Below are 13,888 nucleotides of genomic sequence, written 5' to 3' on the forward strand. Positions count from 1 at the left end.
GCACTCCTATGTAAACAATAAAAATTTGGGTAGCAACCACATTCAAACAGAGCCTGAGACAATGCACACTTTAGAATCAGGCATGCAAGACATTAACCCGTCTTGAACCTGTCAACAAGAACTGGCTGGTGCATACCACTAGAGCCATTGCAACAGACTGCAACAGAGAGAATATGGCCCTAGTTCAAAGCCTCATAGGTAAATTATTATTGTTATTATTATTATTTTTTTTTTTGAGAAACCAACAAAGCCCATCGCTACAGGCATCACTGCTACTGTTTACTGTCATGCACACCGTCACATCTTAGATGATTTCACTAGCACCCAAGGGAGGCAACACACAACAAGTGCGCCAAACTGGAGAAACCAGCATTTTTTCAGAGGTCAGAAAAAGCGCGTCGGAGAGCAGAGGAAATAAGATCATGCTTCCACCCACGATTTCTCAATTCTATTTCTTTGAAACAATGATGTGCTTTTCTGCGCTCCCAAACAATGGGAAGCTGCTGCTAAAGAGGCCTACCCAAATGGCAGCGTGAATCAATTATGTTTCCCATTCAGTAGTGGAAATGAGCCTACGCATACCTCCGGCTGCCAAGTCAGCTTCTGAGCCAGTCAAGCCCCAGGACTTGCGCTGTGCTGTGGGCGCACTTCGACGCTGGGCGGAGGGAGCGCTGGCAGTTGGCGTCTGGCGTAAAAAGGAACCATCCTGGACGAGCACAACAGGCCACACATCAGAAAAAGACGCACCTGGCTTCATAATGGACACAAAACCTGCAAAGGGGGTAGAACCACATAATTACAAAGACCAACAAAGGACACAATTTGGCCCCCGTGCATAGCGATGCTATCCAGCCAAGTTTCTATAGCAGGCATTGAGTGGAGCATCATTTAATGTGACTCAATGTTGGCTGGTGAGCAACTTCATCACCTCTGTATGCACGGCAATCCACACTGAGTGACGTATAATCTGAACAGATCAAAGGCTTGGGACAACGGATCTAAACGCTGCTTGCCAGAGCACGGTGAAAGTACAAGCAGACAAACTTCTCGCGTCAGATTTACAAGCCCACATAATCAACACTGCAATGGGTCAAATGTGGCATCACACAGGAAATTTGCACTTGTGCTGATAAAAACTGATACTGATGGCAAAAAAAAAAACGGCTCATAATTAACTGTCACGCTGCGCTCTAGCTTTTTAATTTCCAGGCAAAAACACAGACATTAAAACAATAAACTGCTTTTATGTGCCTTTAATTTTGGAATCACTGCAGGATAGCTACACAAAGGTGTGCAAAACAGATTTCATCCCTGTCTAAATAAATGAGATAAAGCAGAAACCGCCATTGGCTGGCAGGCCCAACAAGTCACTTTCAGCCCCATCCCTTTTCATGCTGTAATCCTTTCTACTCCAAACATGCAGGTGTGGACGGGCAGGTATGGACGGGCAGGTAAGGACGGGCAGGTATGGACGGGCAGGTATGGACGGGCAGGTGTGGACGGGCAGGTATGGACGGGCAGGTATGGACGGGCAGGTATGGACGGGCAGGTGTGGACGGGCAGGTATAGACGGGCAGGTGTGGACGGGCAGGTATAGACGGGCAGGTATGGACGGGCAGGTATGGACGGGCAGGTATGGACGGGCAGGTATGGACGGGCTGGTATGGACGGGCTGGTATGGACGGGCTGGTATGGACGGGCTGGTATGGACGGGCTGGTATGGACGGGCTGGTATGGACGGGCTGGTATGGACGGGCTGGTATGGACGGGCAGGTGTAGGCAGGTGTGGACACCAAGGACCAGGAGCCACACAACTCCCACAAAGAAACAAAAAATGCTCTTTGATTTCATCAGTGGCAGTAAGTGCAACATTCTCGGTGGGTAGCACAGCATCAGCTGCAGCAAAGAACATTGAGGTATATTACACGACATATATTTCTAAGCACCTACCACAGCGACCACAGATGCAGACCTCAACACCTTGAGAAAATAAAAAGGAAATAGGTGAGTTAACCAGGCATTAAGACCGATTTGCCACCCTACACATAGGAAGGAGCACAAACCGTCTAACATGCGTAGACGTTGCTCAGAAGACCACTAGTTTGATGCCACCATCGAAGAAAATCTTTCTCAATAGCAACTGGGCGCTCTACAGGACAAATGTTAAGTTTCATGGGAAACTTAATCCACTTCGATTTAATTTAATTCCTTCCCTGAAACCTGCCCAACACCAGGTCAGTCAAGCTCTGAAGTGTCCAACCCATTTCGCAAGAGTAGCTCACCCCAAACGATGTGGACATGACTTTGTTGGATGGAGTCCTGGCAGGTGTGGTCCGGTGTGTTCTGGGCGGAGAGCAGGGTGGGCTGGGCCGGCTTCCGGAGGAGCCCAGCCGCTTCCTGGCAGGGGCACTGGCACCTGTCGCCGAGGAAGGTGGCGCAGCTGTCGCGGCAGGCTTCTTTACGGTGTTCACAGGGCTGCTGCTTCCCGAGGATGGCACAAAGATGTCCAAAGGAGCCCGCTCCGAAGGCGGCGTGGGAAGTCGGCGCTTGGGGCGACCCAGGTCGACGGAGCCGCCTGAAGTTAGAGCATTTGAGACACGCCAAATTGAGAACCCAGTGAAAAGAAACATCATGGCGCTGTAAACAGATCGCACTGTCAAGCCGCTGGGCCTAACTGACGATCGCTCAGACCGAGTCCTGTTTCCAATGTCTACCCAAATTCCTGACTGACTCCCTTGACTCACTCCTATTCCTTCCTCCTTGCTTTGTCCAACATCAGGGGAATACTTAACCACCTCTGCCCTCTCGAATACCGAGGGCACCACCTGACAACATTCACAATGCAGCCGTTTACGTATCGTTGGAGGAAAGAATACCTCTGACCTGTCAGAGAGGGGATAAGGTGGTTTCACGACTCAAAATCTTCCTATTTGCAGCCAAAGAGGGCATCCTTACGATTTCAAGCTCAAGCCCTCATTCTGAAAAAACAGGAAAGAACAACAGGACATAGGCTCCGAAACACATACACACAAAGCACTAAAGAGACTTTCAGTACTTTGCGTGTGTGTGCTTCTTGGCCCTTTATCCAGTCATTCTGCAGCATTCCTTTCAAAGGAAGTCGCACCAACTTGAATGTCAAGCCCGCAGTACTCAAACCTTGCACTAGATTAAAATTCTCATGAACTGCAGTAGTGAAGAGTGCACAGGATTGTCTACCGTTAGGGCGAAGGCGCAAGGACACGGCCACAGTCCATGAAGCACCAATGCAACCGTAACGGCCATACACGAAGACGAAGTGGTGGACAACCGAATCGCCACCTCCAGGTCCCTATGAGCCCAAGCCACTTTGCCTTGATGCATGGCCGCATCGGACGCAAAGACGCTCCGAGAAGCACGGCCATGCGTTCGCGTGTTCACCTTAAGAGTGGACGACCCTGAACATTAGCTTGCCTTTCTAGTTTCACTGTAACTGCTTCAAAATTGCTTTAGCAGAAGGCCTTACATTTTTCCAGAATGTTCTCATCAACAATGTACAATGCCAAGATATCCCATGCAGTGGTTCGTTTCATCGTATAAGGATGAAAATCGCATGAAAAGCACTGCTGTACAAAACTGCATGAACTGCTGATGTGACTCTCAAAGATAGGTAGATGAAGATGAAAATAAAAAGACGCAATGAAGGCCACGAATTCCGTGTAACAGAACAAATGGCGAAATTCTTTAAACTCACCTTAACGCTGCAAGTGTAAATCTGTACAGCTATGATAGAATTGAATACAAGCAAAGATCATTGACCAATGAAATAATTGCCTTGCAAAAACTGTATAGATGGGAAACGGGTGTCCCGAAATCTTTAGCAGGCCGACAACAATGTGACAAAGAAAACGTGCAAAGATAACGCCACCTGCCCTCAACAGCCAATAGGGCAAAAGTAATTCTAGTGGCTTTGCAATTAATTCCGGACACTGAGGCAAGCCATGCAGCATATAAAGCAGCAAGCTTGGACTGTAAAAAAAAGGAATCAACATGGCTCACAAGGGATATCTACTCATTGTGCAGGATAACCATGCATACATCTAAAATCAAAGTAGTACCGAACAAACAACACATGGGGAGTCACATTTATTGGCAACCTTGCAACTATTAAATTGGAAACATTACCTTATCTTGAGAAGTTTGTTTCATTGTTTATTGGGGTTTAACGCCCCAAAGCAACTCAGGCTATGAGGGACGCCGTATTGGAAGGCTCCAGAAATTTCAACCACCTGGGGTTTTTTGGTTTGGTTTGGTTTATTGGGGTTTAACGTCCCAAAGCGACTGAGGCTATGAGAGACGCCGTAGTGAAGGGCTCCGGAAATTTCGACCACCTGGGGTTCTTTAACGTGCACTGACATCGCACAGCACACGGGCCTCTAGAATTTCGCCTTCAAGAAATTCAGCCGCCGCGGCCAGGATCGAACCCGCGTCTTTCAGGTCAGCAGCCGAGCGCCGTAACCACTGAGCCACCGCGGCGGGGGTGGGGTTTTTTAACATACACTCACATCGCACAGTACAGGGGCCTCTAGAATTTCGCCTCCATTGAAATTCAGCCGCTGCAGTTATCTTGAGAAGTCTGAAATCAATTTACAATGCTGATGTTCCTGCCCTTGCTGTTTCTCTTCAAGTTTCGTCACTATCTTCTTAACATGAATAATAAAACTCTAAGCCAATATCCCCATCACTTGCGCTATCATCCCCGGACGGATAACACTTTTCCATACTATAAAGCCCCACAAATAACGCCATGTTTGTTGGGAAGTGCAGGAAAATCTGATAAATTCAGTGCTGCAACAACCACCGGGGCTTGTTCACACAATTCCAGCGAATCACAGCTAGTCCCACGAGCAATGATCGCATAACAACAGCATCAGCAAAAGCAACAGTGAAATATGGCACTGTGGAGGAAAGTCAGGCAGCAAAAGCGAGCAGGGCTCCGTGCACACCTATACTCACATGCAAAGCCACCACCACCACCGAACTTGAAACACAAGCTCTGAACTTTACCCTGGCTCCTGGGTCTGGAACCAGAGGGCCCTTCACCTTCTGGTCTCGTCCTCTGGTACTGGAACCAGGAGAGAGAGTGAGAGAAAGAAGAAAAATGTCTCTTCAGTTCTTATCAGCGACTGCAGGTGCACAAGCATGGAAGTAAGAAACAGCACATAATTCAGCCCACCTAATTACCTTTGGTAAGTAAAAGTCTTCACGACAGACAATTAAGCTCAATCTGGAGTGATATAAAGATATACATGGTCAGGTCCACATGTGACACCATTGCTACCCTATCAAAAGACACCAATCACCACAATCCTTCACGGCTCAACCATCCAACGCTTTAACCGCACCACTATGACAGATCTTGCATGGACATGAGCTTGTCTCGGGTTAAAGAACAGGAGTTGGAGTTAAACTTTCACTTTGCAGTTTGCTTCAGTTTCATTGAATTTGTTCCTCTGAATAAGTAGCGTGTCGCCTGGAAGCATTTCATACCCAAAAACATGGGCAAGGAGAGATAAGCCCATAAATCAATTCCGGGTTTTGGTTTATGGTTTATGGGGTTTAACGTCCCAAAGCAACTCAGGCTATAAGGAATGCCGTAGTGAAGGGCTCCGGGTAATTTTAACCACTTGCAGTTTAAGCATGCACTAACATCACACAGTACACAGGCCTCTAGCATTTCACCTCCATTGAAATGTGACTGCCATTATGGCTATGCTGCAAATATCATGTAATACCCTCTTATGGAGGGTCTTTAGGGGTAACATGAATAAATAAATAAATACGTAAATGCTGCAGTCGGATTTATGAAACTCTGTGCAGTATTCGATCGCAATGAACATTCTCCAGTACAAAAATGGACCGAATAACAAACGCATTTGATTCGTATTCGAAACTTCGAATATTTGCGCACTCCTAGTAAATACCTATTAACCAAATTCCAATTAGACTTGGATGCACTTCTGATAATTCAAATGTCTGACAGTTCAAACAAAAATCTCCAGTCCCCTGGAGTCTGAATCAAGGGTCCACACAACTGCATTATTATGATATTGGTCCTAAATAGGTTTGGTTTATTGGGGTTTAACGTCCCAAAGCGACTCAGGCTATGAGGGACGCCGTAGTGAAGGGCTCCTGAAATTTCGACCACCTGGGGTTCTTTAACGTGCACTGACATTGCACAGCACACAGAGGCCTCTAGAATTTCGCCTCCATCAAAATTCGGCCGCCGCGGCCGGGATCGAACCCGTGTCTTTTGGGTCAGCAGCCGAGCGCCGTAACCACTGAGCCACTACGGCGGGGCTGGTCCTAAATAAATTTCCTGTTAAATGTTTTCCATGGGGCATCCTTAATGAGAAAATTCGTAACATACTCCTCAATACTGCATTTCTTCACAAGGGCTATTGCTCACCTGTTCCAGGCTGGCAGGGTGGTTGTACGAAGAAACACCAAACACCTCGTCGATCTTGCGGCGAGCTTCCTCCACAGCTGGGTCCACTCGATCTGTTTCCACCGTATACGTTCCAGTCTCACTTCGGTCGTCGGCGGGAGACAAAAGCTGCTCTGGGCCAGAGCCTGGCTCAACGCGTGACGCCGTCGAAGATGCTCCGCAGGCAGGGCCCGGCAGAGGAACCCGCGTCGGTCCATCGTTGAGCATCCTCTGGATCAGGTATGACGCCGAGTCACTCAGGCGTTCATCCTGCCGCCTCGCCTGGCGGGACGACTCGACATCCAAACTCCATCCTCCAGCGCCACTCCTTGCTCCTCCGCGGCTCGCTTCCGCACCGCTCCAACGCCTTTTTGCCAAGTCGGCCGCATTGATGGGACTCGTGGGTGTCCTGCGACCACTAGCCGATGACTCGCCACCAGACTTCGATACCGGAGAGGCCCGCGTCCTAGACGGCGTCCGCTCTGACTCTGGTTTCGGGGGTGCGAATTTCCGTATGCTGTCCTTGAGAGCCAGAGGCTTGCTGCCACCAGCTACGTTGTCGTCAAAGTGGATCGTGAATGCCATGGAATTAGAGCCAGACGCCTGCGTCTGGGATGCGGGAGTGTCGGGACACGGTGACTGCTCATCCTTGGAGGGCGTCGACTTGGCGGCAGAGTCCCCGGGAGATGACTCGTCGGCTGTGGAAAGTGAGGACCGCGCGGTTATGAAGGGTTCGCAAATGTTATTCTTGCGTAACATATAAGTACAGTAATATGCGAACTCACTTAATGAGGCAACAATCAAATCCACTGGACAGTAATGGGCACAACCAATCACTCAACATAACCATCTGAACGTTTCGTGTGGCCAGAAGCTACTTGCTTCTGTTAAGGGGGGATAAGGGGATCGAAGGCAACTTTTCTATTTTTCGACTTAGAGTGATGAAATTTGGCAGACTGGCTTAAAACAGCATCAAACAATCAGATATAAAGTTTCACAATGAAACCTCCAGTAGGTTCCCTTTTATCATTGTTTATATGTTGTTCCCATGTTGCTTGCTTGTGGAAAGCCTAGCATGAAAAAAAACAAGCTACAGGTCTGTAAATGCTTTTAATATTTACTAAGAAGTGTGGTGTAAATCAAGACTCTCAATTTTTTTAAATTTCTCTGCTCTTTTTTATAAAGGACACAATATGCACCTTCTTTTATGTTTAGAATGTATCATGCTCTAATTACCGTGTAATAAAAATATGCAAGCCTAAATGGTAAATCTGAGACTATCTTGACGCAGACCACATTTCAGTGATCACAACAAAACAAATGGGGTAAAAATCCATGCACCCACTGCTGTGCTATGTTTTCCACGAACAAGGTATTAAGCTCAAAACAAACTTTCGAGAAAACAAGCCTGAAAGTTCTAAGCTAGCACACACTGTCTATGTGTAGATGCCAACAAATATATTTATTTGGAGCACTTAAAGTTTATTTTTGGGTGAAATATTTCAGTAGAACATAGAAACAGTGTTGGAGATGCCAAAAAGTGTACTTTTCAAAAATCAACTTTTTTCGTGATTTTTGCGATCTGATCCCCACATCGCCCCTTAAGATGCTAAGAAACCTGCCCACATCTAATAGGCCAGAGCAAGAGTCCTTATCCTTTTTAGTGTTGGGGAACCCCAACTGCTTTCAAAAGATGCCAAGGAACCCCACAAGTTCTTGCTTCTGCATTGCCCTGCCTAACAGACATGCAATAAAAGGCACTGCAGACACACAGCACTTCAAGAAAATGGCCAAACTCAGTAATCGTTGGCTGTATAGTGGAACAGCCCGCTAGTGGGCACAAGAAAGGCGGGAGTTGAGGCATGCACAGATTTAGGTACTTGGGGAAACCAAAATGTGCTCCAAGGAACCCAAGGGTCCCATGGAGCAAGGGTTCGAGAACCTCTGGGTCAGTCATTCATAATTGGAAATAACCATGCACTAAAATTCATCGAAGTGGTGCCAAAGGAGAATAACTTCCACTGACAGCTTACAGCCTTTTTCTTCGCGCTGTTCCTTCTTGGGAGGCGGTGGAGCCCGCTCCTTGCCAGGCGAATGCAGGGGTCTCCAGGCCAGTGTGGTTGGCTTAGTGGGAGGTGGCCTGCCTGGCAACACTTCCCTTACTGTACTCAGGGAGTCCTCGGTTTTACTCAGGTCCTCTAGGGAATCCGCATCCTACCAAGGGGAAGGAAACAGGAAGACGTAGCGCAATGAAACATTCAATAAGTAAGCTAGCTGCTCTAGTAACAGTACTTCTATGCTACTGACATCAGCAATTTCTAACAGACCTTGCACCAGCACAGCATTCTTGGCACACACAACGAAAACTACAGAATTCATACATCGGCTCTCAAGCAAAGTGAATAACCGTTGCATCTCTCAATGATCACGACAAATCTGAAGTCTTTCTGACACGCTACCTCGAGTTGTAAAGTTGACCCTTCCATTACTTCTTGTGTATTGTGAAAAACCGCACTCAGATGAACATGCATGTTTACAGTGGTTTATGTGTATTTCGTGATGGTGTACGCAGTTGTGACCTTTGTAGTCATTGAAGTTTTATACTGTTGCATTTTTTTCACTGTTATTTTCCCCCCCTATGTAATGCCCACACGGGCCCTTAGGGTATTTGAATAAATAAAAAAGGGCGCACTACCATAAACACACTCTATATACTTTTGCCATGAGTGGTATCAGCCATTAAAATAGACTTCTTGACAGCCTGCTGTTCCTATGCAGAAAAAATTTGAGGCATAATAATCTGGCAGCATTCATTTAATTGGGCCAAACCAGAACCACGGTGGCCACTATCAACCTGAAACTGAAACTTAAAGACGGTATTTTCGCAACATATTTAAGATCAAAGTGTTCATAAGTAGGTACAAAGGTATTCATTTTAAGCAGATTTGAGTGCTTGTTAGAGCAGTTTCCTTAATTCTGCCCCGCTTTTCATGCAAATGTTCTGTCAAGAACTAAACCACCGTATTTTCCGGTGTATAAGACGCGGATTTTTCTCAAAAATCTTGCTGGTGCGTCCTATACAAGGGTGCGTCTTATATGCGAATTTTTCGTTTTCGCAAGTTCAGAAATTACTCAGGTTCATTTTCAAGCTTTTTTTTACTGAAAAAATATCACTAGCAATGATGCAGTTGTAACAGGGTTAATACTTCAATACGGGGACCGCCGTGCGCAACTTTTTTTTAGGTGAACTTTATCGTGAAACGGCGGGGATGACGACTTCCGGGATCACAAACACACGTCCGTTTCGGAGGCCTCAAGCAAAAGTAATGTGAAATGCCAAACGATGACGACAATCATGCTTCTCGCCATTGTCAAGACAAGCCAGGACAAGCCGGCATTCTTTTTTTAGCCACCCTTTGCAACTTTGTTTGCTCCGTGTACGTAGTGCGAAGAGAATGTTTCAGTCGCATTGCCACCAGAAATGGGCGAACTTTTTGATAGCGCATCCGAAGGTGAAGACTTCCAAGGTTTTAAGAAGAAATAAAATGTTCTTATGGACATATGGGAGAGTTTTTTCGTTTTTTCTTTCTTTTTTTCTAGAACGTGGGCAGGAATGGTGTGAGTGTTGCCTTTTTCGACCACTTAGCGTTACTTAGGAATTTCTCACCGGTACGGTGAATTTTGTGATGGTCGCGCAAGCGTGTTGAATTGATCCTCACTAGCCTAACTGGGTAAACTGCGGTGCGTCTTATATACGGGTGTGTCTTATATGCCAACTTTTTCAATGACAGCCTGCATATATGGCGGGTGCATCTTATACAAGGGTGCATCTTATAAACCAGAAAATACGGTATGCTGGCCAAACTTCTGCAGGCAGCCATGGAAGTGCCATGAAGGCAGTGCAGAAAGTTAAGCACAATTTCCTCCGAGGACAAAATTAGGTGCCTTGTGAGATCAGGCCTCAAGGCAACGGGCAGGAAACATGGGGCATGACTTGGTAACAAGGAAGAACAGCAAGATGTTATATAAAAAGATGAAGCATATTCCTGTGCACTGATTTAAGGAACCAGAACTGAAAAGGGTGGGAGGGACTGAGTCTGCATTTAAATGTCATTCTTTCATTCCAAACATAAATGCTAACAAGGCGTGTACAGGAACTTCCAATAAGAAAGGGAACAAGGAGATTGCGCAAAGTAGGAGTTCTGTGCTTATTTCTGCACTAAAAGTGGAAATGACTTCTTAATATCATAGGCAAGCAGAAAAACTATTTACAGCTTATAAGAAAGTGTGCTAGTCACTAATTTTTACGAAGTAATCACTAGTTAAACACCTATGACGTGTTCCCTTCCTTACTTAGCTACTTGTACAATCCTAGCAAAGTCGCAGCTCACTAAACTAAACTAAAGTTCAAACATATTAACCACAGTAACAGCCATCAAAATATGAATATTTTCATGAAAACCCAGAACGGCAAAATTAGCAAGCACCTCATAAAGAGACGTCACAGCAAATATTCAAAAGGCTGCCCCATCAACATATATCAGCCTTCCCTCGACAACTGCACCTGGTACGTAGGGAGATCCAAAAGTTTGTTGAATTTTTCCACGAGTGTCTGACTGGACGTCAGCCATAACCTCCATGGCAGAATTCTCAAAATTCACCCCACACAGCCACCAGTTTGCAAAAACTGGCTCCAAGAAATGACGAGTCTTCAATGAATTTTGTAGGGAAAGAAATTGCCAAACACTCAAGGCCACTGTGCATCCTTATTCTCAGCATAAAAGTAGACCCGCACAGTCTATAAGCCACATTCACACAACCACACCTGCATCACAGGGGATGAGAGGGAGCCCTCCTTCCCAGCACTCGGCGGGGAACTTGGAGACACTTTTTGGGGGCTCCCCGAATCGGACCCGGAGTGAGGAACTGCAGGTGTCTGGGGAGACGATGGAGATGACGGACTGTGTGGACTTGATGCCGAGGTGTTCTTAAAAACTGAAGCTAGGGAAGGTGTCTTCTGTTCATTCCGTGCCGAGGGAGAGGACGGGACTGGATCCGAGGAACTAGATGGTGGCGAGGACAGTTTCATCCGACGTGGTATCGCGTCTTCCGGAGATTGCGGGGAAAAAGCAGGGCTGGCGGACTGGGCCGACCCTGGGCTCGAGCCCTCACACACAAATGTCCGGTTGTGACCCGTGCTGTCGCGACGTAGCATCCTGTCAGAGCTGTCAGAACTCGGGCTATCGCGGCTGAAGGTTTTGTTGGCACTGGAATCCTGCATTCAGTAAATGCGAGAAACATCAGATGCCATGTTGTATCAAAAACTGTACCAAAGGCACGCTGTTATGAAAACAAACACGTCGCTGGTTTGCCACAAACCATGCGGCAAAAAAGGAGAAAAGATATGGTGGAAGAATAATGTAGGATGGTTACCCCCTCAGTCAATTCTTAGTCGAAAACTTTAGCCCAAAGCATACACACGTTACGGGTTGTCCAAAACAATGCCTCAGGATAGACTTTATCTTTTAAGTAAATCAGAAGAAATAATTACTGCCACCTTTTTCAACCATTCTACACGAAAAGTAAACTTTTCTCACATACGAAAATTTGTGTACATGTCATAAACAGCACGCTACGGAAGCTTGCAAATATGAAGAGCTCTTTTGAAAAGGTAGACAAGATATAAGTTCTCTTTTGGTTACAACACAAGTGTGCATGATCAAAAACCACTGAAGACTGGCTCCATGACTTGCCTCTCTTATAACCAAGTCCCCATTCCCAAATGCAGATGCAGCCCTTTTGGGTGAGGCAGGATCCGAAGGCACTGCACGGTCAGCAGTCTTGTGGACGCAGAAGACCTCGTGACGTAATGATGCTACAGTCAAGGCCATGTTTGCTGTAAGCTTGGATGGACATCTAAAAACAATCAGAGGCACCTTTCCATAATTCTTGGCCCGATTCCTAGTAACCTTCCATATGCTTGGGACCTATCTCCTGTCATCACTTTTATATAACTGTCAGGTCGATGACTTCCGATGTACTCCAATACTCCAACAAAGTCAAACAAGCTGTATCAAGATGTTCATTACACTGACACCAAGCGTTTGCCGTGTCATGGTCTCAAAAGCAAAATTTGTGTCTACAAAAACAATCTGCTTGTAGCACTAAACTGAACAAGCAAAAGCATGTAGTTCAGCATCCTAAAATGCTTCAAATTTTTAAAGAAAAAAAATTAGCACAGCTTCTTCAGCCATGCTGTAATGTACTAGGCAGGGGCTGAAATTAGCTCTTTTTCAACAATGCACTGGCCATGTAGGCTGTCAGCTATAATATTCTCACCACAGCATTCTTTCTATTTTTGAGAAAACGAGGTCCTTTCTTAGGTTGAACTGTCTGAGTAATTATCTTGCCACAGATGTTTGTCGCCAGGCACAGTTAAGAGTTTGCTGTTCCCAACACTCAAAAGACTTAGTTATGGCAGAGATTCACACTGCTCTCCTGACTGAACTGCCCATTGACTTCTTGATCACTACAGTAGTTGACCACAGTCATTTCTAAGGCATTTGAAGTGCACAGAACAGAAGGGTTTTATTTAAACGGTCTCAAAGAGTTTATCAAAGCTATTTTCTACTAACCAGCAGATAGAAGAGACACAGGTACCATGATGTTTACAAATCCACAGCTTAAAGGTGCAATGAAGAGGAATCTGAACTCATCTTTTTGCCACGGCAACTCAACCTACACGTTCCGAGCATTCTTAGAAACTTCGATTTATTGCCCTGTGTGGCCGATTTCCCTAATTAAATCGAATTAACGTCCGGCTCCTGCCTTTCTGTTTTTAATTCTCCCCCGTACGGTGGGCAGAGTCAACCAACGCGTGGAGTGCCTTTCACCCAGTCCCGTGGCGGCTTGCCGCTCTGCCATCGGCGGAGTAATACGTAGTAATCCGTAGAAGCAAATAGTCCGCGCGTAGTTTTATTTCTGCGGACCTATTTTGCCTGCGAATGAAATATTACCTGCGAATTAAACTATTTATTCACGGAAACCTAAAAAACAAAATAAAGCAAAAGTAAAGCCTCCACGGAGCTATCTGAAAGGCACTCCGCGTGTTGGTCGACTCCACCCATCGTACGGGGAGAATTCAAAAAATAAAGGCGGGAGCCGGACGTTAATTCAATTTAATTGGGGAAATCGGCCACACAGGGCAATAAGTCGAAGTTTCTAAGAATGCTCGGAACGTGCAGATTGAGTTCCCGCGGCAAAAAGACGAGTTCAGATTCCTCTCCATTGCACCTTTAACCAAAATATCAACAATAAGAATGTGTAAAGGATATCGTATCCAAAACGGAGTGAATCCAAGTGATTGAGCTTGACGTATGACTGTTCCGGTATCCTCACACCATTCAGGTATGTCTGCAAGAGAAG

At 46.0% G+C, this 13,888-nt stretch overlaps 1 protein-coding gene across 5 annotated transcripts in view; it reads right to left on the minus strand.

The window, feature by feature from the left end:
- The window catches only part of LOC149332281 (uncharacterized), a 29,786-nt gene that overhangs the window by 11,602 nt on the left and 4,296 nt on the right, over positions 1 to 13,888 (minus strand). For 4 of the 5 annotated variants that reach the window (XM_089557179.1, XM_089557178.1, XM_089557182.1 and 1 more), the window contains exons 4-11: positions 13,798 to 13,876; positions 12,217 to 12,329; positions 11,289 to 11,738; positions 8,497 to 8,677; positions 6,446 to 7,161; positions 4,993 to 5,101; positions 2,283 to 2,575; positions 583 to 706 (exon numbers count right to left, since the gene is read on the minus strand). In XM_089557179.1, the coding sequence (XP_089413305.1) occupies positions 583 to 706; positions 2,283 to 2,575; positions 4,993 to 5,101; positions 6,446 to 7,161; positions 8,497 to 8,677; positions 11,289 to 11,738; positions 12,217 to 12,329; positions 13,798 to 13,876 (2,065 nt within the window). The remainder of the gene's footprint in view (positions 1 to 582; positions 707 to 2,282; positions 2,576 to 4,992; positions 5,102 to 6,445; positions 7,162 to 8,496; positions 8,678 to 11,288; positions 11,739 to 12,216; positions 12,330 to 13,797; positions 13,877 to 13,888) is intronic. The other variant, XM_089557180.1, reaches the window with a different exon arrangement.

This window comes from Amblyomma mixtum, chromosome 8, assembly GCF_055824585.1.
Source record: "Amblyomma mixtum isolate Tamu chromosome 8, ASM5582458v1, whole genome shotgun sequence".
Classification (NCBI taxonomy): Eukaryota; Metazoa; Arthropoda; class Arachnida; order Ixodida; family Ixodidae; genus Amblyomma; species Amblyomma mixtum.